Source organism: Molothrus ater, chromosome 8 (genome assembly GCF_012460135.2).
Source record: "Molothrus ater isolate BHLD 08-10-18 breed brown headed cowbird chromosome 8, BPBGC_Mater_1.1, whole genome shotgun sequence".
In the NCBI taxonomy this organism is placed as follows: domain Eukaryota; kingdom Metazoa; phylum Chordata; class Aves; order Passeriformes; family Icteridae; genus Molothrus; species Molothrus ater.
The window spans coordinates 9,858,328-9,886,072 of NC_050485.2; the positions used below are offsets into that span (position 1 = coordinate 9,858,328).

Consider the following 27,745-nt stretch of genomic DNA (forward strand, 5'->3'; position numbering starts at 1 on the left):
TTTTTAAATGCTCATCTGTTTCTACCACAAGGGTTTGAACACATTTAGTGATCCTGATTTTTTAATGCACTGTAGATGACAAATGATTTTTTTTAAATGGCTTGATAACATGTATCCCATGAAGTGTCATTCATAAATGGAGATAGTACAATTTCAATTAAAAATATGTCTGAGGGATGTTTCCTAGTTCAAGTCCTATCTGCAGAAGTAACTTTCCTTACTTGGAAAAAAACATATTGTACCGTCTTTATTTGAACTTGTGAAATGTGTTGACATTGTACTGTTGTTGGGCTTGAGGGAAGAGGGAGAAGCTTTTGGTGCTTCTATCAGAATTGCACAACTGTATATGGCTATATTGAGATAATCGTGTAAAAGGAAAACTGGCTGAATGAGTTTCAAAATGTGTTATTTCTTCATTATCTAGCACTTTATAATTAACTGTTCTTTTTTTATTATTTCAGGAAGCTGCCACTTTTGCTAGAGAGCAAGGCTTTGAGGTGAGTTAACCCACAATTGCACACTAAACAGATCCTAAAGGTTTTTTTCTTGCTGATAATGAAGTTCTTTTGGACAATGATTGATGTGCTATTATACTCTCCAAGCCTCGCAGCGGTTGCCATGGAAACTTGGCAGTCGTCATGGTTTCTTTGTTCTGCCAGCTCAGTGTTATGACGCACTCTGCTAGGTCTGCACCCAACATCGCCTACAGATGTTATTTATTGAATTTTGAAAAGCCTCTTGGGAAGCCGAGAGGTTGGGCACGGTTTCAAGCTGCCTCTGCAGATATGGGACCTGTCAGTTTGTTCAGTTAAAAAGCTACCTCATTAGCTGCATTACACTCCAGAAGGATTCACTGCTAAAGCAGTGGTGAAGCAACACTAAATAGTGAAATATAACACTGCTTAAATAACTTAAACCCTGCCATATGCGGATTATCATTATGCAAATGAATTTTAGAAAGGTTGTATATAAAATTGTTAGGTACTGATTAATGTAAACCATACTTCTACAAACAGCTGCTTTTTAGAAAAGGTAGTGTGGAAATTGTTTCAAAACATATTCGAGTCGGTGTTTTCCATCTGAGCTCTAAAAATGTTTGATCCTCTACTTTCTTGAAGTAAATACTGTTGATTTTACAGTGATTTTCAGAGCTTTTGATTTCATCTTCTCAAGGTATTTATTTGACTAGTACCTCCCATTGGCTACATTCAGATAGCTTAATCTGGAGAACCATCAGCTATTGGTCTCTAACCAATTCAAACAGGCAGTTTTTAAATACTGTAATTAATGTGACAAGGCTTGTGCTAATTTTGCAGATAGTAAGTGATCTTACTGAAATCTAAATTGCAGAACTGAACACACATAAATCCTTTTACATGTTGCTTTTTCACTGGAATAAGACCCACCTTAATTGATTTGTTTGCAGTGTAAAAGAATAGAAAAGAGTTTGACTGCTCAACACCCATTTTTTGCATAAATAATAGAAGCCGCGCAATTCAAACCACATTGCTTCCAGAGTGTGCCACTTCTGTGTGATTGGTTGCATAGAAAAAAAGAGGGAAAGACTGACAGCTTTTGTTCTACAATTTAGATTTCTTTAGAACCATACACCAGCAGGTACATCAATGCCATCACTGTTTTAGCTATTAAAACTGTGGGCTGTCCCATTTCATTTTATGTTTCCCAAATTCACGTGGCTGCTTTGTAGAAATCAAGACTTTTTATCACTGTCAGTTTTCATTTGTATAATCTGTATTGTTAGGCATAAAAATACACTTTGAGTTTATGCTAATGAATGAATTTCACAGATGCCTCCAAAATATGAAGCATAAGATATTATTGGTACCCTCTGGTAGCTAGACAATAAAAAGAAAGGAAGTAGTGTATTAAGTCTACCCATTCTATATTTTTATTGCCCCCTTGAGCTAAAGACTTTGAATGTGCCTGGTTTAAATTCAGCTCTAGTGACAAACTGCTTTTGCTGGTGTCTGCTAACTACCATCATATTAACCTTTCCATTAGTGCATGCTTAGAGATTTTAGCACAGTTCCTCCTGAACATCCTAAATCTGCCACATTTGATTACAGCATATCAGTAAAGTGCACAATGATTATGATCTTATCTCTTATTACTCCCTTGCTTGGCAACGATTCACACGTCAAGTTTGCTGACAGAGATGAGTAAAACTTGATAGTGTCCACAGTTTTGTTTTCCTTTTGTGCTATAGAGACCAAAAAAAAAAATCGCACTGATAATAAAGCATCTTATGAAAAACTTGAAGATCTTCAATTAGCCTTTCAATTAAAACCAAGAAAAATTCCCAACAACTCTCAAAAGCTTGATTTTTATATTGAGAATAGAAAACTGGTAAAGCATGGCAAATTAAAAGAAAGGACGTGATTGACCAGGGCAAAAATCAAGAGAATGTTTTTCATAGAAGTGATTAAAAGTTGCTGGTGGCTGCATTTGAATTGCCACCGGGAAAGACTTTTATTTTTTAATCAGAAATCTTTTAGCATAGAAAATCAGTTGGTGACCAGCTTCTTTTGTTTAGTTGTTTGTTTGTTTATGGTTTTTTGTTCTACCTGACAGTAATTCAACAGTTTTGTATACTGAGTTCATCTTTTACACATGAAATGAGTTCAATGTATCTGAAACAGTTTTTGAAAAAAAAGAGAAGTTACAATTAAGAGAACTTCAGGAAAATAGACACCTTTTCTGAAGAAATGAAATCTTGTTATAGGTGAGAGAAAACACCTCCATGGCACAAATCTGCTTATTTCTTTGTAAGGGAAATTCCAGTCAAAGGAATCTTAATCTTTATGCTGCACCATTCCCACCATTAGTTTTCCATTTTACTTTGCTGAAATACAAAGTATTTTTATAAAATCAGTCACAATATTTGATGACCATTATTTCCCTCATTTTATCCCCTAACCAAGACTTATTTGTAATAATCAAAAATAGAACATTACTTCTGATGTTGTCTCTTTCCAAGCATCACTGTGGGGTTGGGGGTTTTTTGGTGAATTTCATGTTCTATGTAATTTTTAAACTATATGGAGATGTATATCTATACATACTTTATATTTTGATGGCATTTCTATTAATTTTCAAATAACAAAGGCTTATGAGGTTTTGCTTTTACAAAAAAGTAACTTCCTGCTCCTTCTACATAGGAGTTAGGAAAACAAAATACTACTTTAAACATAAAATTCAGGGTTCAGTTCTGTCTGTCCACCCAAGAAGCAAACTGAATTGAATGAGACAGTAAATATCTAAGGGTTTAGTAGCAGCTGCCATGCAAAATAATTTTTCTTGTTAGAGGTCTCCTCTAAGTCCATATTCATTGGGGAACCGTATTAGCGGGAGTTTTGTTACCCTGGACCAGCTTTAGGTCTTTAAGTTAATGAGGTACACTGCACAAGTGCACTGCTTTGGAAGGATTTATGCCTGTTTAGGTCAGGGCTATGGCAGTCCCAGCTATTGGGGATCTGTTCAGAGGCAGGACTCAGAAGACAAGGTTTGGTAGTGGTTCTGGCTGGATGCAGTTTGGCACTTGTCTGACCCTGGGACACCTGGCACGCTCCCTTCACGTGCCTCTGTCCCACTGACCTGCTGCCATGAGTGCCACTGGGAGATTCTTCAGGTGCAGCATCAACAGGCACATCATGCTTCAGTGAGGTTTGTACGTCAGCTTTGTTAAATCAGGTTCAAGTATGTAAGTGGGTATGTGGGAGTGTCCTGTGAATTTGAGGAGTGTGTAGAGGCTTTAAGCCACAAACCAATGCAGTCTTATCATTCTGCCATGTCCAGAGGCACGGGACGTATAAGAAAGACTCAGCAAATGGGCAGGGTAAAAATCACTGCAAAACAAATATTACACATTTTGGCTATTTATTCTGAACAGAAATCAGAGATGGCAGCATTTGATGATGTTTGCCTGACAACAAAATGAGAGGCATTAGTACCTCTGCAGTCTTCAGCTGTAAATAGTCACTTATTGTAAAATGTCCCAATTGTACCTTCAGAAAAAACCTGTGCAAAAGTTAAAGCCTCCTCAACACTCACATTGAATCTCTATTTTATTCTCTTCCTTTGAAAAAAATTAGTATGGGAAGTAATTTTGGCAAAAAATGGTAAAGTTACTTTTCACAGAAGACACTAGTCAGCTATTTCTGAAGTCTGCAAAATCAGAAGTGTCCAAACCTCTCTGTCTTGAAATTTCTGCTTTTTGAAAAAAGCTACCTTTTTGACCTAAATACTTTCCTTCTCCTGTTACATGCTTATTATATATTTAATTTTTCCTGAAAACATATGTGCTTTTTACTTTTTTCCCTGTCTACATTATTTCATCCTTATCATCACTCTTCACAATCTCTTTCCTCGGGGTCCTCTTTTCTTCATCTAAGTTAATCTTTATTCTTCCTTAAGCTGAAGAAATCATGTCTTCATCATGCCATTTTCTTCTATTATAACTTCATAATTTTCCTTTTAAAATTCATCATACCCATAAATACATTGTACAAATATTTTCAAGCTCTTTGATTTCTGTGCCTGCTTTACTCCACTGAAAATGTGCCTAATAAAGTCACTAGTAGCCACTTGCTACTTAGCAAAAACTAAACTCCTCTCCCCTGTTTCCTTTGATCTTCGTGATGCTTTATTGTGCTTTAGTTTGTGGATCTCTTAATTCCCAAGGCCTGAAGTAGCTCAGAATTGAGGTTAACCTTCCTGGGGCAAGGCTTTGGCAAGCCTGTGTATTACCAGGCTGAGGGCTGCATTCTCCATCCATCCCATATTCAACAGCTTGTGCCACCAGCTGATACCTGCTGTTCATAAACCTCTTAAAAAAACATTTCAAAACAGAAGAGCAATAATTTCAATTTTTTTCTCTGGCATCTTTAAGAGGCTCCTTGCCTTCTGAGAATTAGTGGGAAGATGGCCCCTGTTACTGCCCTCAGTTCTTCTCTTCTCTGGTAGCAGACATTGCCTTCTAAAAGCTTTATTAGCTGTCTAAGCAGGAGGAAGGAGGAAATAACACAAGTGAGAGCATCATATATGGAAATGAAAAGTAGGAGAGAATTTTAAATAATAGGACAATAAATAATAGAATTTTAATTTTAAATAATAGAACAATAAATAAAAGGAAACTATTTTCATGTTTGCCACATGTACATAAATCAGTGGGTTCGCTGACTACCCAAAGTTAGGGAAGAAATTAGAGGGAGGCTGAGAGTGTTGCAGAAAAGGTAGGTATTTTCACATAAAGGGGTGCTGGTAAATATATTTACCCAGGCATATTCTCTGTCTGTAATAGTAATTGTGTCAAGTGAGTTTGGAATCATAACAAACAGTACACAAAGCAATGCAGAAATTATTATTGTGTTTTCATATATTCAAGGCTATGTCATTGCTATGTTTCACTACAGTTCCTTGCACAAAGAAGAAACTGGGAAAAAAAATACAGCTTTATTTAATACAGATGTTAACAAAGTGGGACACAGTAAATAGCACAGTGATTAGTTACAGACATGCATACTCCTTTCCTAATGTTAGAAAAATAAAAGAAAAAACTATATATATATATAAATTATGGTCAGAAATAGATTATACCAAAGTTAATTTGTAGAACTTACTGACTTGAGTTAGAAATTTGAGAACAAAAGTTTCCCATGTAGCATTATAAAAGGGTTTGATGTTAAAACAAATAAGAGAAATACCTATTATAGATTAGCTTGAAAACCATGTCAATTAGAAATTGAAACCCTTTTGTTTCAGATCATAGGGCAACAGAGAGAATAGAAATTATGATATTCTAATGACAAGTGGTGTTGTTAGAGTTTACTGCATTAATTTAAACATTCCAAACTTGCTGATGTGTAAGACACTGGATAAATGAGAGGTTTGATTCAGTCTGCCAGGTCCTCTGCACCTACCTACATGCAGAATGAAGTAAAATATCCTTTAAAACAAAGATTTCTGAAGCTTCTGCAGGTGAGCCTTCCTGCAGAAAATTGGTTATGTTCTGTGCCCCACTGAATATTCCTTTTGCCCTTTGCTTCCCTGCATCTCAATTATGCAACCAGCTAGTGGGAGCTGGGCTGCACACCCTCTCAGGGGTACAGTGCACAGTTTGCTTGATGGGATCAGTAACTGTAGGGAAGTTAGAGAAAGTATTTGTAAATGTGCTGAAGTCAGAGGTGTGACAATAGTATAAAACCTGGCTACATTGGATGAAAACCAGGCTCGGAGTTTATCCAAAGTACTCTCTTACCAATTTTATTTTTAATTTTATGAAAGGTATGGTTAGAATCCAGTCAGCAGCAGAGAAACCCACTAATTGCTCATTAAGAAATGTTCTGTAATGCCTTTGTTAGCTTTGCAGTGTTGCAGTGGTTGGAATAGCTGAACTATCATTATCAAGATTAAAAACAATAGTCTCATAGTACTACATAAGCCCTTAGGAGAATGCCCTTTTTCCTTTTAAAAATCTTCCTCTACTGACAGTAAAGTCTATTTTATACCTAGCTGTAAGAAAATAAATCTTTGATCTGCTAATAAAGTTCCCACCACTCCAGTATGCTGTGACAAGAATTTTCTTTCTCTCTCTTAATAGACTGAAGACATTAAAGAGATAGCCCGGAAGACACAAGCCCTGCCGAAGGTGAACACTAAAAGGCAGCGAATTGTAGTCTTCACCCAAGGCAAAGATGACACTGTATTGGCTACAGGTATGTTTTTCAAATCTCCATTGTCACTCACAGTAAATATTCCAGCTAATCAATTACAAGTTGAGGTTTTACAATTTTCAAATGGTAGTCAGAGCATTTGCCTTGTGATGTTACTCCATGTTTCTCATCTTTTATGCTTTTAATTGTTTCAAGAGTCTGAATTTAAGAAGCTATTATTTCACAAGAATGCCTGAGAATTTAGTTCTGAGCATTTTTATAACATAGATTTAAAATATTGATGCAGTTGGTCTTACTCAGGTTTTTATGACTCGAGATTTTATCTGTGTAGCCATCTTTGCTGCAAACAAGGATACACTGTGCCTGCTGAGAACAGCTGTGCAACAGTGTAGTATATTTAAACATTTGCAAAGAGGAGGAAGTGAAATCCAGTACTAAGTGAATTTCCAGGCTTTTTTTGCTTTGAGCAGAAAGTCTCACTTTAGCTTTTCTCAGCCGTCTGCTCTTCAATTCTCAAAAGAGTACGTGGGAAAAAGGTGTTCTAGCAGGATTCAAGCAGTTTCTGCTGTCTGAATTGATGATGTACGACACACAGATTTAAGCATTATAAACATGACTGCCTACCTTTTGACAGTCTCTTTAATTCTGTCCACCTATGCTTCTAGACTAAATAAAGCTATTAAAAACATGTGCTGTGGCGAGCCATTTTAGTAGCTCATTCCTTCACAAGGTGAGTTATTAGGCTGGGCTGAATTCCTCCTTTGGAAATCAAGTGAAGTAGAGGAATCTTTGCACCTGGGGGACTGGTGCTTACTCATACAATATTTGCCTCAAAATCAGAATTGGCTTCAGACTGTGGCTTGAGGGCTAGGCATTAAGCAGGTATGTCACTGCTATAAAGATCATTCCTAGCAGCAGTTTGAATTATTTCTTCAACAGTTTGCTCCTTCCCCTATTTTGTTAGCTACAAACTGTTTTAAAGGGAATAGATACCAGTCACTGAGAGTTGGGTATGTGTATTGCACTGATGATGATGGAAGTGTTCCTTCCAGAAAGTTACTGCCTGATGTGAATGGCCTGTGAGGAGGCACTCCACTTGAGAATTGTACACTTGACTGAAAAATAGCAGCATAAAAATGTTTTTATACATGAGCTAGTAATAATGTAGTAAACCTAAATCTTATGTGTAACCCTCCTGTGCTCTTATTTAATTTTCACTGAGTATTTTTTTTATTCTTCAAACTGGAGTTGTTAACAAATCCATTAATCCCTTCTTTGATATTTTTACAACCAGGAGCTTATTTGAGGACTGACACTTGCTAATCTTAGCTGTTTGTTCGCTATGAAATGAACTTAAATTAGAGAATGCACTTTATATGCATGATAAATGTGAGATGGATAGAGACTGTATGCAATGGTGTCAGCTACAAAAGCAAACATGATAAATGTTAAGGCAGTTTTGAGCCGTGGGATAAGCTATTCAGTGCACAAGCATAGCTGAATCTCTTTGCTATGTTGTTATTCATGGCAGCCAAATAAATGTCAATAATAAAAGAGAATTAAAGATTTTCATTTCCCAGAGGCAGTCCTCTAATACAGCTTGATCTTTCATTTTATTTGTAATTCGTTCTTGTGTCAGGATGCAATCATTCGCCAGGCTCTGTGTGTCATGTTAAGTCATTTAATAATGATTAAGAACATAAAAATGTTTGGCCTGTGGGGCAATTCTCGAAAGAGATACCAATTTGTTATTGTTTTCCCCCTTTTCCTTTGGTGTGGACCATCTTTTTCCCACCTCCTCACATTAAAATAATAATGGAAGAAGGAAAATGTGTCCTTTAGTTTAGCATATGATGATGCCATAGAATGGCACAGAGTGCTGCTTACACACTTATTTCAGAGCTAACTAGGTCTACACTTACAACCTGCTGTGCAATGTATAAAAGCTTCTAAATGATCTTTAAAAGAATTACTACATTTAGGAGTTACCAGCATAAAATTATTATCTTTTTTCTAATGCATGGGAGTATGTTTTTTGAAAAAGCAGGCTGTGTGTACTTGTTTTTCTTGCCTTTCTGAGGGAACAGTGAAGTCTCAAAGAGCTTGTGCCTAGATTAAAATAGTATTTGCAGAGTCAGCTATGGATTTGGGTATGCTTGTTCATACCTTCTGCTGTATATTTTGTCCAGGTTAAGAATAATAAGAACAACATGTTTGTTATGTTGAACATATTTGTGCAGAGACCTCGACAGATTGCACAGAGACCTTGACAAATTAGAGAAATGGGCAATCACCAACTGTATGAAGTTTAACGAGGGCAAGTGCTGGATTCTGCACCCTGCACACAGGGATGGCGCAGCCCTGGCTGTGGGTACAAACTGGGGAAGGAGAGGCTGGAGAGGAGCACTGTGGAAAGGGACCTGAAGGTCCTGGCCAGTGGCAAGGTAGATATGAGTCAGCAGTGCCCTGGCGACCAGGAGGGCCAACTGTGTCTGGTTTGGATCAAGCTGTGCTCTGTGCAGAGTCACAGCCAGATGGCCACCCCCAGCCTCCTTCCCTCTCCCCTGCCCCATGCATGGCAAAATGAGACAGGCAGCCAGAGGCTGTGGGGACATCTGTAACAGAGCTCTGTTTGCTCTGTCAAAGGCTCTGCTGAGGATGTTCCAAGCCAAGGCAGGCATGGGGCTGGGTTGTGAGAGGAGGGTGCACCTCTTTGAAGAGTTATGTGTGGGTCAAATGCAGATCAGGTTATGGAAATTATGAGGGTATATACTTGGATACAGTTCTGGCTGGAAGGAGACGAAATAAGATGGATAAAAGGGGTTGTTGCAGATTGCTGGGCTATTCATGAAGGGGCACAGAATGATACATGCTGAAAATTTGACCTGGGCTTTCTAGGGCACAGTAGAGGTGTGTGATATGAAGAAGTGCAGATACAGCTGGTCATTACATGTGGAGAGGACTGTGGCAACAGTTCTTCATTCCTGAGAATGGAAGTATCAACAGGTATTTTAGGAATGGAGCATAGGGCAGAAGGGCACAGCTTATTACCAAGAAAAGATTGACCAAACAGATGGGAAAATATAGTTCTAGCATGTGAGAGAGGGAGCTTAGACTGAGACAGCTGAAAAAACTCCTTCCTCCAAAAATCTGGCCTAGCCATACTGCAAAGATTTTGTCATCTTATGAATTGCTGCAATTTATACAACATTGTTTTAATGTCAACCAAAAATACTGGTGGCTTACCTCAAACAGACCACAAGCTGTAGGAAGTCAGGTATGGATTGACAGACAGCTTAGAGGTCCATGCAGCTGGAGCAGATCAATGAAACAGTAAGAATAAAAAACTACATCAGCAGTCTCAATCTAAGCCATTCCCATTTGTCAATCCACTTTCTTTGGCTGTCAGAATTATTTGTGTTTTCAGAGGAAAAATTTCTCTGTCTTTATCCTGGAGTGCATTGGGTCTTTCTGCTGTCTGTTCATATCTGCTCCATCACAGTACTCCAGCCCCAAGGCCCCTTTTCTCTCCCCTTCCTTCCTGTTCTCTGTCATTGCAAGGAAGAGGCAAGCTCAAATTCAATCTGAGTGTGATCACTGTGTTTTAGAGGGAAGGAAAGGAGTGTTTAGGATTGGCATACAGGAGCTGTGACAGATGAAGTGTTGACTTAATTAACTGTCACCTTCTAATAAGACTCCACAGAGCACAAAGAAATTATTGTGGTCTGAGGTTTTCCTCTCTATGTCATAGAATTGTAGAATGGTTTGGGTTGGAAGGAACCTTTAAAGGTCACCTAGTCCTACCTCCCACAATGGGAAAGGACATCTTCAACTGGAACAAGTTGTTCAAAGCTCTGTCCAGCTGGACCTTGAATGCTTCCAGGGCTGGGAATATCTGCAACACCTCTGGGCAGCCAGAGGTACATTTTTTGGTGATGTTGAATTTTATCTTTTTTACTGAAAAACTTGGAGGTGCTGGACATTCTCTGTGACCTTAGAATGAGCATAGACAAAAAGATTGTAATTTTCTCTATCACTGATCCCCAACATGACTGAATTTTGATGGAACTCTTTTGGAAAAGCCAGCCTGTGAGAGACACCTGTGACAAAAGCTTTCAGCACAGAGGATTATGCTTAGGGAAAGGGACTGGTAACTGTAAATGAGATCTGTGGACTTGCTCAAAAAAAAGTTTATTTGAGGAACAGTATTGGGTCAATTTCTTGTGCAGATGCTCCTCAGCTGTCCTGGGAATTACTTGGCTATCAAGACTCTGATCCCACTACCACAGCCTTGTTCCATGATATCCCTGTTAGCAGGCCTGAGATCCCAGATTTGACTGAGTTTTGAGGTTTGACTAAGCCTATAAGATACATTTCACATTTCAAGACTTTCTTCTATAACCACAAGAAATATACATAAGCAGGGGAAGTTAATGAACATATGCAGTCTCCTGATTTCAGCAGCTGGAGCTTTTAAGAAATGTACTAAAAATCACAAGCTCTGGTAGGAACATATATGTCCTATCTATATGTATGTTCTAATGTTTGTCAGAGTTGCTCATAACAGTTTTAAACAAATTGCTTTTAGTCAGATACATTACATTTTAGTCAGATACTGGTCTTGGCTCAGAGGGAAATCTTCAGAAAGTGAGCAAAATCAGTTCAGCAATGGAAAATGCTTTTATATTGAAATATTTGCATAATTCAAGACCAGCTGAAGCTACAAACTTTAAACTTGGCTTGTTTTATAGCTTTAATAGAGGAAAGAAAAACAATCCAAATTTAAAGAAAATCACTTCAGCATTTTTCAAGTTATGAATGATGAAATCTGGCATGTTCAGGGGTGAACATACAATTTTCCATTCTTTTTTTCCCCCTCATGTTTGCAGGACCACCTCTATTTAAGGGCATGTTTGTAATAACCTCATTTGCTAGACTATGGTAGTGAAAAATAGATTTTTCTAAGGATTCGAGCATTAAAGCCAGGTTGGGCTTACTAGCCACTTAAATCTTCATTTTTTGGGACATATTACTTGAGATATTTCAGGAAATCTATTAGCAGTCTGGGCAAATGTGGTAAAAAGAGAGAAGTTCATCTTAAAACTTCATTAGTGCACCTACCACATAGTGCATGCAGAAACAGTTCTGTAGATTTTTGTGTTATCATTGTTGTTTGATCTAGTCCATAAATTAAAGTCAGTGCAGTGTAGCCAAGTTCATATGTCACAATAAAATTGCAATGTTACCAAATTTAGAAGCCTGCCTACCAAGCTCTTGCTGTTGATGAAATAGTAGGCATTTGCCTCTATGTGTTATCTGAAACAGAAAACTGAGCTGAATGGGTGTTGGTGTCACTCACTACAGCTGTTCTTGTGGTAATATATACAGATATGCTCAGAAATTTAAATTTTCTGTGTTTGAGCAGAACTAAAATCTGATCTTAATTAAAATGACAAATGATAGTATGTTTTGTGAATTATGAAACTCCTCTTACTTTGTAAATATACGTTAGATCTTAAGTATTTTAGGAGGTTTTTAAAAACCCTTCCTTTAAGAAGGTTTATCACATTCTGGATACTGAATGAGAGATTTTAAGAGCCATTCTTAGATCCCAGTAGCATGATGGAGTATGCTTTTTGAGGGGAATAAAGAGGGCTGATGTTCACGCATGTAGCTCGCTCTAAACAGAGGTCAGTAGGTTTTCTTTGTCAGGTTGTGCTGCAATCCCAGACCAACATGTTACCCTGTAAGCCTGCCTGTATAACAGAGAAGTATTTGATACTATTGACACTGCTGACATTTTATGGTGGGTCTGTTTGCAGCTCCTCTTCTGTTAAGTTCTGAGTAAAATGTGTTCTTCTCTAAGAAGCAAGAAAAGATTTTATTTTTTTTCCCTTGCTTACAGCTCTCCTGCTTGGCCTTCCAGACAGGAAAACCTTGACTTGCCCTTTTTTTATCAACTAGGCTTCCTATGCATTTATACACACCAGAGTAGTACCTTGGACCCAGGGAAACAGCAGCTGAGTTTTATTACCATGTGCTCTCTTTTTCACACAATTACACACTTTCACTCTTCCCTATACATTTATATTCACAAATAGAAAGGATAATTTCAAAAACAGAAGTGGATTTAGAAAAAGAAAGGACATTTTAGTCCCCTAATGGCTTAACAAGTGAGCCAGAAAGCCCAAAATAATCAGTTTTTTTGTGTCTTATGAAACCAAAAAATCTAAATTAATAATTAGCATTTGTTGGTAGGGATTAATGAATAGCAAAGCTGGTAATACCTTTTTGTAACTGAGACCATTCATGCTTTTTTGCTGTGTGAGAGTGGAAGAGCATTTTATTGGAGAGGTGAAACACATTATTAAAACCTAAATTCCTGGATACAGGTATCTTGACTGGACTTAAAAGTGTACCAAGTGTTGCACCTCAAAGAATGTGTATGCACATATGTAAATAGGCACATGTGTGTGTTTCAGTAATTTCATATTGATTTAAGAAAAGGATTCTTCTCTGGTCTACTGTGTCAATACACCAATTCAGCCCAGAAATTGAGACTAAGATGGGAAATCCCTTATTCATCCAGGAGTAAGGAATATCAAACCTAGCTCCATTTTCAGGTGCTACAATGAGTTTACATTCTACAATTCTGAGGAAAAAATAGGCTGTGGAAAAATGCATGTTTGTTAAATGACAATAAATATGGGCCCCTACTCCATTCCTTAGAACTAGCCTATATTTATTCTTCCAAGGAAGAATTTCTGTACTTGTTTCTCAGATACTGATACATAGATTTAGGAATTCAGTTTTTATACTGTAATTTTAAAAAGGATTCTTGGAGACATAACTATTAATAGCTAAATCCACTGCTTAGTTAGTAGAAATTATATGATATTGGAGTGGCAATACAGAATGAAAGAGTAGAAACAAGACTGAGGCAGATCAAAGATTTATCTCTAACGTGATGTTTGCAAGTATACAACAGTGGGAACTTGGGAAAGAGGATAAAACCAGAGCAAATCTGGAGTAATAGTTCCATGTTACACTCCAGCAAAATGTTGCTTGGGGATTTGTGAACTAGAGATATTGTCTTTGTGCTGAATAGGCCAGAATAGGATTTTATTGTACATGTTTTGTGATAAGGAGTGTCACAGAGACTGTTATGTAAAGAAATACATCCTGCTTGGCCAGTCCATAACCATTTCATGTACAGTGTCTTTTTACTTTTGATTTTGAAGAAGTCTTGCTTACCTCCCCTGGACTAGTCTTTTTTCCAGACTCTTTTTGTATTCTGTTTACTTGTTCTGTGTTTGATCCATAATTCTGACACTCTGAGCCACCCTTCACTGCACCTTTTTGCAGGTCTGCTTAGTCTTTGTGAGTGGGGGGCCAGAATGTTCGACTTGCAGGCTCCTGAGGAATTTAGAAAGTGGCTTAATTTTGTTGTTTTCTTTGTTTTGTATTCCTCTCTTAATAGTTCCTAACAGCTTCTTGCTTTTCTGGCTGCCACTTATGATTGATCTGACATTTTCATAGAATTATCTGTTATGACTTCAAATTTTCTTTATGGTGTGGTAATTTCTGGTTTAGAGCCCATCATTGTGTATTTAAAGCTAGATCATTTTTTAAATGGGCACCTTTTTTGCATTGATTGACAAAGAATTCTATAGCCCTTTAATCTTGGACACTTTTATATTCTTCACTCTCGGCTTTTGTTTTTACTATCCCAAATTAATTTAAATATCTCATAAGAAGACAGTGCCTGTTGCTCTGCTCCCTCAGAAATGGTATATCTAGGCAGGAGATGCTACCCCAGAGCAGGCACACACAGTTAGCATTGAAACTGGACTTAGGCAGGGGGATTTTGGTAAGGCCACCCCTTAAATCACTTCAGGCCTTTATTGCTTGACTCTGGAGAGCAAAATTGAAGGAATTTACAGTAACATACTGATTTAGGGGCCATTGAATCCCAAATAAGCATTCTCTTTCTGGAAAGAAAGTACCTCTAAACTGCAGTGGTTTTTCTTTTTTTTGAGGCATTAAACATGGTGCTTTGTTTTGAATTTCCGTCTAGCAGCAAAGACTCAAGTTCCAAAGTTGGAATAGAAGTAACTTCAGCATTGGCTGATAATGCTGTAGAATGATGTCTGCAAAGCAAAAAGCAAAGAATACAGGGACAGAGCCACATAAGGAAAACAAACTCTATTTTCTCTTGTGCTGAAAACCACCAATTTTATTATAGAACTCAACTGGAAAGGATGGTGAAACAGCAGAATCAGTAATTGTGAAGCACTGGAAGTGGAACAGCCTTCCAAGTGTAATTTGTCCTTTTCACATATACATGTAATTGATGCAACTTTGTGAAGGTTATCCCTGTTTTCTGAAAATAACACCTACGTACCCACCTACCTACCTACCTGCCCACCCATCTCCCTGTACACCAAACAGGGAATTCTGGTGACTTTTGGTGTTTCAGTGACTGTCCCTACATTGACAATGTTATGTCAGTCTAAATATATCTTTCTGAGTTTTTGAAAAAACTGAAGAAAATCCAAATCTATAGTATTCTGCTTCATAGAAAATAATAATCCTAGGCACTTTTAATTAAATGTATGCTTTAAGTTTAAAGTTCACCACTGTCCTTTTCTGTGCAGTCATTCGATGTTCCTGCAATATTCAGTGTTGGACACTTGCCATTTCTCCTTAAGAACATGTGCTTTAATGAGTTGAAATCTGAAACCTGCGCTTTAAAGGTTTACAGTGCTTAGACTTCTCACCTCCCAACATTTTAGGGTTGAATCATACTAACAGGATGTCTGGTTTATGAAATTATTCCAATAGTATTTTTTTACCAATAATTTTTGAGAAATAGATTTTCTCAGTATCCTAATTTGGTGTGATTATTTTTTTCATTGTAAGAAATTAAATGTATGGCTTGTTCAGCAGGTTTCATAATAGATCAATAATTTGTTGGCTTAAGTTGTTTTTTTCCTGTGGAGATGTGGGAAGATCAATGTCTGTAATGCCCTAGGTCAGGATCAATAGTTTTAATAAAACTTCATTTTTTTGTTGTTTTGGGGTTGTTGGTTTTTTTGTTTTGCCTTTGTACCTTTTTATACCTTTGTAGGGTTTGCTTTTATTAAGGAGGTTTTCCTTTAGTTTGAGACCATTAATGGTTTTCAGATAACGTCACACTGCCCAAGGTCACGGCCAGTTTGAACTAAAAACTCTCCTTATCAATCTTTAAATATATTGGATGGGCTTTCATCTTTTAGAAGACATAAGAGTTAGAATCACCGCTTTCCAGGGACCAAAGTTAAAGCAAAACAAAATCTCAACCTTTTGGGAGGATGACACATTCAGGCCTTTTTTGTGTTTCCTTAAATAAATAACAGATCTTATTTATGTATCTCATACTGGCATTAACAACATGGGTAACTACTGTGGCCTTGACTGCTCTTCAGTTAAAGATACTAAACGCTCCATATGGACCTTTATAATGGTATATTGCTCATTCCACAAAACCACTTGGAAATAAGATATAGCATCTCTTGTTTATTCCTGAAATTCTGGGTGGGAAGAGGCAAATTATCAAAGTCTATGTTATCAGCTGGAGTGCTTGAGAGAATGTGATGTTGCTGTCTCTGAGGCTCAAGCCTGTGTCTTCTGAAATCAATGGACAGATCTCATTAACTTCATTGGCTATTGATTATGGTCATGGAGAACTTAAAACATTCATGAATATTAATGGATTATACTGATTCGTGTGTGTTGTACCTTGTCTGGAATCTGTGTTTCAATTTTTGTAGTTTACCTAGAGGTTATAGGGAAAGCAAACTTCACATAAGCTGAAAGATTTGATAACACATTTCACCTGGAGGTCTTTGTGTGGTAGAAGTGAGGGCCACAAAGAACTGCACCCTCTGACCACTGACACCTAGGCACCTAGATTATCTCCTGTAGGAGTTATTTTTTCCATTATTTTGGCAGTGTTAGCCTGTTTTTTACTTGGCAGCAGTTCACTTCATAACAAATCACCACAAAGGAGTTTGAACAGCAGAATCTGTACTCAGAAGGTGCCCTACAGACTCTGGTAGCCCATCATCTTTAATTTAGAGATTTTATTTCCCATCTTGTGATTACAGTTGAATGAACATTGTAGAAAAGTTTAAATTGTAGCTATCTGTGTCATGCTTTTGCCATAAATGATGGAACTTACGTTTTCAAGCCTCTAATCTTCACTTGCTCAAATAGTCTCTACAGAATAATTGCACAGAATGGAAGGCGAGTAAAATGTGGGTATGTATGGTGTCCCTGGATGAAAATTAACTGTAGGAACTGACCCTTTGATTAGAAGTTTCTCTTCTGTAGCATCCAATTTCAGACAATGAAAGTTGTGGGAAGTAGATGGCCAAATGGAAGACAAATCCTTAGCTCCAGGAGGGACAGAGCAGAGATCCTTGATAGTGGAAAAAGCGGACAAAGGGGATTTGAATGGGTCCTGCTTTGCCTGACTTTGGGGACTTGGAATTTATTTTGCGCAAGATGACAAAATGTCTAGAATGAACTTTGAGGGCATGTGGAAGGCTAATTGGAGTGCTTTGAAATGGTTAATTGTTTGTCTAAAGGTAGAATTGTGAGATTTTATGATCTGTTTGGCTCAGTGATTTCCACAGTAGGTTTTAGAGATAATGCAAAGTGGAAATTATTTAAATGCCATATGTGAAACATAGGCTGTGCTTGTCAGTGTGATACCAATGACTTGGCCTTGACATACCTGAGCATATTATAGACTGTGAAGTGGCAGTTAGGATATAAACCTCTGGATGCCAAAAATAATGTTTATGTAGTTATGTAGTTGATCCCATGTGAATGAAAGTAGGCTCTGTCTTATTTTCACCCTAACTGTTTTCTTTGTTATGAATAATAAAGACAGTAAAGTAAGCAGACCTGGCATAGAGTATATACAGACAGCAGATTTTGTGAATAGGGTAAACATGGACTGGTTTTATATTGTTATGTTTTGGCTATACCTACTGAATGATGTAACACTAATGTTTGTTCAAAAAGAATGCACAGAGTAGTCTGACAGCAGATTTAAAGTTTGGGAGGCTGCATACACTGATTTTGTTTGCTGTAGTTCACTACCCTGTGCCCCCCACTGCCTTCCTAATCCGTCCTGATTCTTCTGCCTGCCCCAGGGATTTGCAGTCAAAACTAAATCAGAGAGGAGTCTATGGAACCAAATATTTATGTCCCTTGTAACGTGACACTGTGATACTGTACTGTGAACCTGAAAAGATGCCAGCCATGCGTTGTGTCTAATAGCAGTTGATCAAAAATGGAACTGCGGAACTGTACTCCAAATTGTTGGCTGTATAAATTTGATAATAAGTACATTTCTTGATAGAATAGAAGAGTGCAGCAAAGTGTGCATGCCCTCTCTTCCCTCCGCACCTGTCCAAGTGCAGAATGCTGTTTGTACAGTACATTGTCCTCGCTGACAAGTGAATAAGAATTTTTAGGAGCAGTTGGCTATCAAGTGATGGCAAATTTAAAGGTTATGCAAATTGTGCCAGTACAGCCCAGCTTGTTTCAGACCTCTTTTCTCTATTATCATATCAATTGAGTCAGCTCATAGTAGACAAAGCAAGGTTATGGGAACCACCTAGAGCATCATGCACCATTAAACATCAATGCAGCACACATGAACATCTGCAACAACGATCTTATTAACAGAGGGTAGAACGGAAGGCAATAAACAGCTTTCTCAGTCACCTAATTGTAAAAAATTTAATAACGTAATACTTGCATTATTTATCAACAGCAATTTGGTCAAAAATTACAATTGCAGTGGATTAGATTACAATACCTATTGTCTGCTGTAAATTGGTGCAAAAATATGAAAATCCTTTTGTGAGCAATAAAACACTTTAGTTAGTAGAATGCTAAAAATGCAATTGCTTTCAATTTCTGGCACATCATGAAATATAAGTATCTGCCTTTTGCACTGACATTTTTATACTTGGCTAAAACTAAATATTATAAAAGAGCCTAAGAATTGTTTTTGATTTCCTGCTTGTCTAGATAGCTTGAACATTTCAAAAATCAGGGTACAGTTGTTTTGTTATGAAAAGTAACATACAGAAAACATAAAATGGTCATGCGTGTGTGCAGTCAAAACAGACGTTTGGAAAGATAAAGTAAAGCATATTAGATGTCTGTGCTGGCTATGTGTTGTGTGTTTGCTTCTGGAGGAGACACTGCACTGCTTCAGAAAATGAGAATATGTGAAGCTGTGCTCTCAAACAGCTGAGGGAAACGTATGCAAAAATTAAAGTATGTTAGAAGTTGATAAAAAAGAGAAAGGAGGTTTGGCTCTCTAAGGCCAAGCCAAACTCTAGGAATGGTTAGGCTTGAAGCTCACCCTTTGCTGGAGTCAGATGCATGGGTGGGGAGGGACAGCCCCTTCTCCATGGAGGGGGGCACTGCTGGACTCCCTGGGAACCAGAGACTGCTCGGAAAGCTCCGAGCTGCAGGAGGAGAGCACCACTCTTCCACTTTTATCCTGAATGTGCAAATGCACAGGTAGTTAAGAATTAAAGCAGAAAGGAAATAAGAGACTGGCTGAATAAATCAATACAGGCTCAAAAGTTGAGTTTGACCAGTGCATTCAGCAGAGAATCCTGCTCCAAACATTAGTCTGCTTCCAAGCAGCTTTGTTCCTTCCTGGCACCGTCTGCTCCCGACTGTTGCCACTGAGTAGCAGCAACAAGATCAGATTTGTATTTATGTGGAAGAAGAATGAAGCCTTCTTAGTTTGTGTTAGTGTAAAAATCCAGATTGTGCCAGGATCACTGGCTACAATTAGCCTCCTGGTCAGCAGTACACACCTCAGTCATTGCTTTAATCAACAAGAATCAACAGGTGATGGCGAAGGATGTGGGGAAAGAGGAAAAATGATTAGACAAAGATGAGTACAAGCTTGGTAGAAGGATGAATTAGGCAAATTGAGAGTTTCAGGCATTATATTTGTTACCACAGAGAAAGTTTTTCTTTAAAAATGTTAACATCTTTCCTTTTAAATCTGGTTTTATTTCCTCTAGGAAAAGATGGCCGAAAAAAGCAGTGAAATGGTCTAAATAGCCATTAAGTGTATGTTTCCTGCTGAAATGCTTCTAAAAGTAACAAATAACAAATATTTTCCATTTCCATTTTTTTCCGCATTTTTTGAGTTGCATTTCAAATCATCTCACTCTGTAGGCCAACTAGAGTTTTTTCCTGCATATCTCTGCAGTTTTTAAAGCAGTATCTTCTTCTTGCCTTTTTTCATAACTTTTTGTAACTTAATTGTATCAGCAGACTGTCCATATTTTTCTTATACACATCTATTTACTTGCTCACCAACCTTGCTTTTCAGTTTGGAAACTCTTCAGAGCAGGATTCTTTTAGTTCTAAAACGTATCTTGGTGGTCATCTTGACAATATAAGAATAATACATATTACAGAGATCGTGAGTCGAATTCACCTGTAGGCACCAACTGAAGGTTGAATAATCTTAAAATGTTTTATTGCTTCTAAAAAGATAAGTGTGTAATTTTGGGTATTATTTTGGAATCACTTAAATTTGAATTATTTCACAAATTAATACTTAAAGGAAAAGTAACCAGGAGTGACAAGTGGTGATAGGAGTCTGACAATGTTCCGCAAAGAGAGAGGCTGGACAATTCTGATTTTTCTCCTAGGTTACTTATTTTGCTTTTGTCAAGCAGCCTGACTTTAAAGCATTGGGATTTACATTAAATGACAGTGCATACCCTGTAAAGCCTGGGTTACCTTTGTGAGTGCACATATGTGGGTGAACTGCAATGCTTTAAAGGCCTTCATACACAAACATATGATCCAAGAGCTCTTGCCAGAAAATATTTATCAAAGCTGATATTACAGTAACTGTGTGGAAATCAATTCAATCCACTGTGTAGTCAATAACTGTAAAAATTCGGGAGTGCATAATTTACATCAAAATGTGTGTGATGTTATTTTTAAAAGGTGATAGATTTACCATCCTGTTTATGTCAATGGTTAAACTGGTAACATGATACTACAAAGATCATGGTTTGGGGTATTTAATTATCTAAGAAATTATCTGCAACTAATGTAGGGGAAAAATAAGCTCCTTTATTTTGGGCCAGATTTTTATCTTAGGCTGATATAACCCTTTAAAGAATTCCATTAAAAACAGCAGAATTTCTCTGTTTCAACTGGCATTTTAAGAGTAGGATATTTTCTCATTGACCTTAGAACAAATTTTGGCCTCCATTGCAGTGACATCTTCTAAACAGATTCAAAACCTGCTAAAGTCTGATAAAATTCATTTAGTAAACATGTTTTATTCTTCAAAAACAAACAAGTACTCGTGGGAGATCTTAATTAAAGGAAACATGGAGCTTACAAATACAGAATGAGAAGAAAAAAAATTGTAAAATTCTAGAGCTGAGCTCTGAGATAAAAGGGTGAAAAATTGAAATTTCTACATGTGATCTGAATTTTTAACAGCACTGCTGTAGAATTTCTGTGATATAGCTATCTCAACAATGTTCAGCTAGTAGCAATTTTTTTTTCAAGGAGAAGCAGATATATACATTAACTTATTTTTAGTAATATATCTAGGGAAGGCTGTCTCTCTCATTCCAATGGACTGATTTTATTTATGAAACTAAATATAAATTCTCCCAGAAGAAAAATCTCCTTCAGAGCTGCTCTGTAGTGACCTAATGCTCACTCCTTCTCTTTTCAGTCTTACTGATGCTCAAGTGAAATGGAAGTGCCTTGGGCCCATTTCTGCCTCCACTGACAACCCATGCTTCTCAGATTATCGTGTAGCATAAAAAAAGCTGTCATGTAACATGGCATTTATTTAAATGATGTGATTTCTGTGTTCACCACTCTGAAACTGAGGTATAGCTAAGAAAGCTTGCAAGTTTTGACAGGTGTGTTTATCCCGCTAGGGCAATATGCTTAATGTATGAAAAATGTGAGGCAGAATAGAGTTTTTGTCCTACTCAAAATCAAATTATAATATGTTTTTCTCTCTCTTATTTAGTTTGGTTTTGTTTTGGTTTTAGCCAGTGCCCTGATAAGCTTTTGAGTAGGAATTGCATTGACATGGTTTTTAGGTTGGTACATGTCAGAAGATTCTCCCATAGGACAGTGTTTTGGTGGCCTAGCTGTGCAGTGGTTTAAAATACATCTGTAGAATACTACAAAGTGAAGTAGAAGCATACATGTTTCCTGTTGGTGTGTTGGTCAGTGAATGCACACATGGTCTGGTTTCTGAGCTGAGATGTTTCATTTTTGCACAGTCCTCATAGCCACACTTCAGAAGGCTGAAGAGTGTGTGTGAGCAAAACATGAGTCCCTGTAACCCAGACACACTTTTGGGATGTGTTCCTTACACTGGACATTGACATTCCAGCTCTCATCATCTGTGTGTGTTCACGAGTCTTGGCTACCTATTTACAAATGGAAATCGATTTATTTGTATTTCGAATTCCTATACACAGCTCAAAAAATAATGATGGAGGAGCATGGCTTGGTATTTTATATGTGAGGATCAACTAAGATGTACAGTGCCCAAAGCAATGCATGTAGGATTTACAGTGCAGGGAGAGATACTTATATTTGTTAATAACCAAGGCCAGATGTGACTTTTTGTCACCCTATGCTCACTGGTGTGGCTCAGCTCACTGTGGTAGAGCCTGCTCTTCATAAGAGACCAGGATCATACAATTTATGGGCTTTATTTATTGTAACCCATCTCTCCTGTCTTCAGGAGAGAAGACAGGACTGATTTTGATCTGAGCTCGTTGTAGTACCTCCAGACAGTCATTGTGTTGTAGCAAAGAAAGAAATACCTGCAGAACCTTTTGTTGATTTTGGTGCCTGTGACTTCACACCCCTTGCCTTTCCTGAGTCCTCAAGCCCTTTGTGAGCCCAGACAGAAGGCAGAGGAGAGGCTGGAGCTCTGAGCAGTACCTTATGTCTCCAGCAGCCATGCTGAGCTAGAGCAGTGCAGCCCTGGCAGTTCAGTGGGCGCAGTTTCAGCTGCCTTGGAAATCAGTGCCTGCTGGGCAAATGGCAATACTCCTGTGTGCTCAAAAGGCTTTTTCAACAGAGTTCATTGCCATTCTAAACCTTAAACATTGTGACACATGCCAGAAAAATTCTGCAGCTTGTTCTTTAGGGCAGTTTTTCCACATATATATATATATATATATATATATACACACACATATATATATTTTTTTAATGTTTTATTAGCAACAAACTGAAGCAGAACTAGTATTTTCTGTTGACCTCTTTCTTCCCCATCTTTTAAACAAAGTGTTATGTTTACTTGTGCTAAAAATGATTTAATATGAGAAATAAGGCAGAGATTCAACTGGCAGTGAGATATAGAAAATAATGACATTTAAGTGTGCCCCACACCAAATTTTGCCCATAGATGTTCATGAGCCATTAGTCAATGCTATTACATTTCTTACAATTGTTGTAACAGTATACAGAGTTCTGAGTCCAATCTTGTGCTGATATAAATCAAGACTTATTTCAAAGGAGTGATGTTGAATTAACAGGATTGCAGACAGAATTGGGGGTAGGTTCAGAGGATACACACTGTGTGCAAAAATAGTGTTTAATTTTACATCATTGCTAATGTTGATGTGTATGAGTGTACAAGTTGACTCAGATGAACCTTCTTTCCCCTATTAACTCTAATCCTATGAATCACACTTCACTGAGAGGCTACAAATACGGCTTCTGAATCAAAATGCTCTTGACCAGATAATGGTACAATTTGTATGTCTGAGGAGAGCTATAAGGGGAAGAAGACAAGTCTCATTTAACTCCTAGGACAGAGGAAAATGGGGTCTGCACACTGTCATTTCCCCTAAGGGTATCTATGGGACTATGACTAGAGCCACAAGAGATTTGAAGTCTTTGGCATCATATTCTTTTTCTGTTTCTACTGAAAATGAACTAGCTGTCTCTGAGGGACAGCACTTTGCGTCCTGATCAACACTTTTGCTTAGCAAACTGCAAAGAGAATTTACTCCATTGCTAAAGAGACCCATTTAATATGGAAATCAATTAATATTTGTATTACTTGTATCATGCCACAGAAATACTAAAGCATTATAAATGACAACTGCTCTGTAACTTGTTTAGGGTCATTTGTTTATTATAGCAATAAAGAATAAACAACTTCTGCATTACTAGTTATAAAGATTTCTTGGGTACATATAGGATTCAGTAGAATACATCATCATTTGTTGTGCACCTTTAAAATACTGGATAGAAAGATCCCAAAGCATGTGGCTGACTTGAATCTTGCTTGTCATGCTGTAACTCCATTGAATGGCACAAAGAGATTCCCTCTTTTTCTGACAAGCCTATATAGCTACAGCACCAGGCCCACAGTGCACAGACCTAGCTGGTGGAGGGAGCACGTGTTGATGTGCAAAGCAAGGCCAGCTCAACACACACCCACAAAGTGCCAGAGCACCAGAGTGGCCGTCCAGAACTGGCTCCTGGAAGTCCCAGCCTGCAAATGCAGATCTCCTTCTGTTTGCTTAGAAGGGACAGGCTGCATCAGCTGTGCTGGGTTTGGAGCACATCATCACTGAAAGTGTGAGGGATTCCTAGCTGGGGTTCAGCCCTCCCCAACACGGCCTTCAGCTTTGGCCAGGGCTGTGTTGATGGGGTGGGGGAGCTGCAGTGTCTCTTTGATGGACATGAGCAAGCGTGGTGTCATTGTGTGAAGGACAGCACAGCATTATTTTACTATCAAACAAAACAGGAGAAAGTATTGCTGTACTGAGGGTTTTTGAAGATGTATTGATGTGCTGAAGAAGATACAGAGATTTAGAGCCTGTAGCATTTTGGGGTTTACCTTCTGGAGACAGGTGAGAGCTAAAAATCATCCTAAGCAATGTGGTCTGGTTTCAAATACTTTTCCCATTATTTCTTACCTTACAGCTGCCCAGAGACATTTATAGGTTTTGAGTTCAGGTTTCTATGTTCTCTTAAGTTCTTCCTGTCTCTTTTTTTTTTTCTTTTCTTTTTATCTCTCTTTTTTTTATTTGGCCCCTGATCTAAAGAAAGTAAGAGACGATGGAGGTGGGGAGGAGACGGGACAGAATTCTGTTTCACAGTTGTTCCTTTATTTTACAAGTTAAAGCTCACAAAAGACACATGAATGTGACTCCATCTTGTAAGCATCTGTACTACCACTACCAATCCATGGATCAAAAGATTATTTGAGGAAATAGCTAGACCTTTTTTGTATGTATTTTAGGTCTACCTTCTTCCTTTCATTTTATTTTAAAACAAAATTGAGGACACTGCAACATGTTGCCCATAAGAGTTCTGTTACAGGTAATTAAATGTAAGTTTACACATTTAATCTACTTTTAAGAGCAAGAGAGACTGGTAAATGACCCAGTTAAGGAAAGTACTCAGCCTAATTGGATGTAACGATTGCTTGCTGGTGTTTATTACTGTACTAAGAGTAGACATGTAGTCTGTGATTCTAATTTGGTTTAGAGACAGACCTGTAGTATTTGCACCTATCATCAGAGTTCAATTGTTCCTGCTAACATTGTGAAATAGGCTTGTATTGATTTGGGAGCTTAAGAGTTTTAGAATGGAAGGAGCACTGGGTTTTTTCAGTACTATTGCTGTCCAGTTATTATCTCTCTAGACTGTTTTGCCTGCAATAATATGTTAAACTGGATATGCTGGCATATATTTTTGCCTAGAAATTAAATAGAGATTTCACCTCTTTATATATGTAATGTGAGAGATCAACAAGAACTAAATTAACCAATGAACTCTATCCTTCTGATTTACCTGTGAACTTACCTTGTCTTCAGCCTATGAAGTCACATTAATGTCTGGGCTTGATTATGTCTATGTCATTTTGAAAGAGCTGAGTTCCTGACAAATGTAAAGTCACTGAAAGTTGAATCAAAGCCCCAAAATTTTAGATTTCATTAATGCTTATTTTCTAAAATTTCCCTAATTATAGACACCTTGTTGCAATTTGTACTCACAATTTTGGGCTTCCAGGAAATTATATCCAAGTGGAATATGTTGTATCATAGAAGATATTTGTTACATAAAAATAGAACACTGGATTTTATGCCCAGAGCAGCAGCACTTGGACTTCAAAACACTTATGTAATTATTCTTTATTTCATAAGCTCTCAGAATGATGAATGAAATCAGAACTGACTTTGAAAAGCAAGGCCACTGAAGACCGGTGCACTTAGCCAAGGTGTCTCAGTGTCCGCTATGATGGATTTGAGAGTTTTATAACACAATGGATCAAAAATGAAGTTAAAGCAATATTAAATTGACAAAAAATAAAAAAGGATACTCAGAATGGAGACTTCTGCTTCATCATAATTCATCTTGTTGTGTTTCGTTGTTACAAAACACAGATCAGTAAGAGAAATTAGCTCCTTTGGTGCTATTACACAGACATAGCAATGTAATTTAATGGCAGCTTTAATTCTAACTTACTTGGTTTATTGTAAAGGAAAGGAATAAAAACCCCGAACTTTGGTATTCTTTTGTTGATCTTACAGCATATATTATTGTCAGCTGTAGTTTAGTTGATTCTACTATGCTAGAATCAACCAAAGATAAGGTTAAAGAAAGCTAATTTGTCTATTGGATATGTGCAGATGGTAATATTTTGTAATTCAGTATGTGCTCCAAAGCCATGCTGGCTCCTTCTTAAACTTCAGTACTTCAAAAAAGAGATTATTGCTCTGCTTGAAAATATATAGTAAATTGCAGAAAGAAAATGTATTACCCAGGCAGACATGGAAAACTGTGACCAGAAAAAAAAAATTAAAAATTGACTTTCCTAATATATTTGGGGTTTTAGACTAATTCAGTTACTTATCATTATATCTACTACAGAAAGAATAAAATAGGAGCTCCTAGTGCAATACTTACCTGCACATACTAGAGGGAGCTGAGGGAGGGAGTCAAGACAGAGGAAAAGAAAGGCAAAAGATGATGATGAGAACTTTCATTTGTGCTAGTTTGCTTGAATAGAATCTTATTTGATGCTATACCCCATTTACAGCTTTCAAAATACAGTGTGCATTATTCACTCTGTGTGCCCAAACACAGACATTTGTATGCATATGCAGTTGTCTGCTGTGCATTTAACATGGAACATCTGTGTGTGCCCATGCACACTTGGGAAGGAGCAGGTTAGTTCATTACAATGTGTCTTCAACAGACTTAGCACATTGTTCATTGTTTTAGTATTATCTAGAGCAAATCAATATACCTTCTTGTGAAATGGATGAATACACTCTGCTTGTCTGGCAGAGTTTAATGTAAGACCTCTCCTTCATGATTTCCAATTCAAATGAATGCTGTTAAAATTACTAAAAAACATTGCTCTTGAAGACTTATCTTAAGAGCACAACACAGCATTGAAGCACATTTCTAAATAGCTTTCTTAACAGAGTAGAGAGTAGGATGCCCTGAAAACTGACTGAAACCTGTTCTTTAATTGGAATATTCATCTTATGTTTTTCATTACCCTTTTTCCTTTGCCTCTCATGGATGGTTGTTGCTAATGCTCCCCTCCCCTCCTGGTGGGCCAGCCAACAGTTCCCTCTGGAGGCAGCATCATTATATCTGCCTGGTTCACTTAGTAGCAGATGGTGAAGAGCAGTAGAGCTGATACACTGCATTTCACAGAAACCAGGATCCTTCTGGTACCTCTGCAGCATACACAGACTTGCCTGATTTGAGACTGTGAATTCTTTATGTGCCTTCCAAACTAGGTTTCCTTGTTTGCTACTGTGTATGTCAGTGTAAGAGTGATTTTTATGATCTGCTCTGTTGCTGGACAGTGAAGAAACTACTCATCTCCAGGTTTCAGCTACTGGCAGCTCTGTTTTCCATTTTATTTCTATTTTTACCAAAAATTAAAAGAAAACAGCTCTGCTGGTTTTTCTTTT

General features: G+C 37.6%; 1 protein-coding gene across 2 annotated transcripts in view; it reads left to right on the forward strand.

Moving 5' to 3' along the window:
• Window positions 1-27,745, forward strand: part of ADK (adenosine kinase) — a 269,560-nt gene that overhangs the window by 222,565 nt on the left and 19,250 nt on the right. For both annotated transcript variants that reach the window (XM_036385322.2, XM_036385323.2), the window contains exons 8-9: window positions 462-497; window positions 6,620-6,734. In XM_036385322.2, the coding sequence (XP_036241215.1) occupies window positions 462-497; window positions 6,620-6,734 (151 nt within the window). The remainder of the gene's footprint in view (window positions 1-461; window positions 498-6,619; window positions 6,735-27,745) is intronic.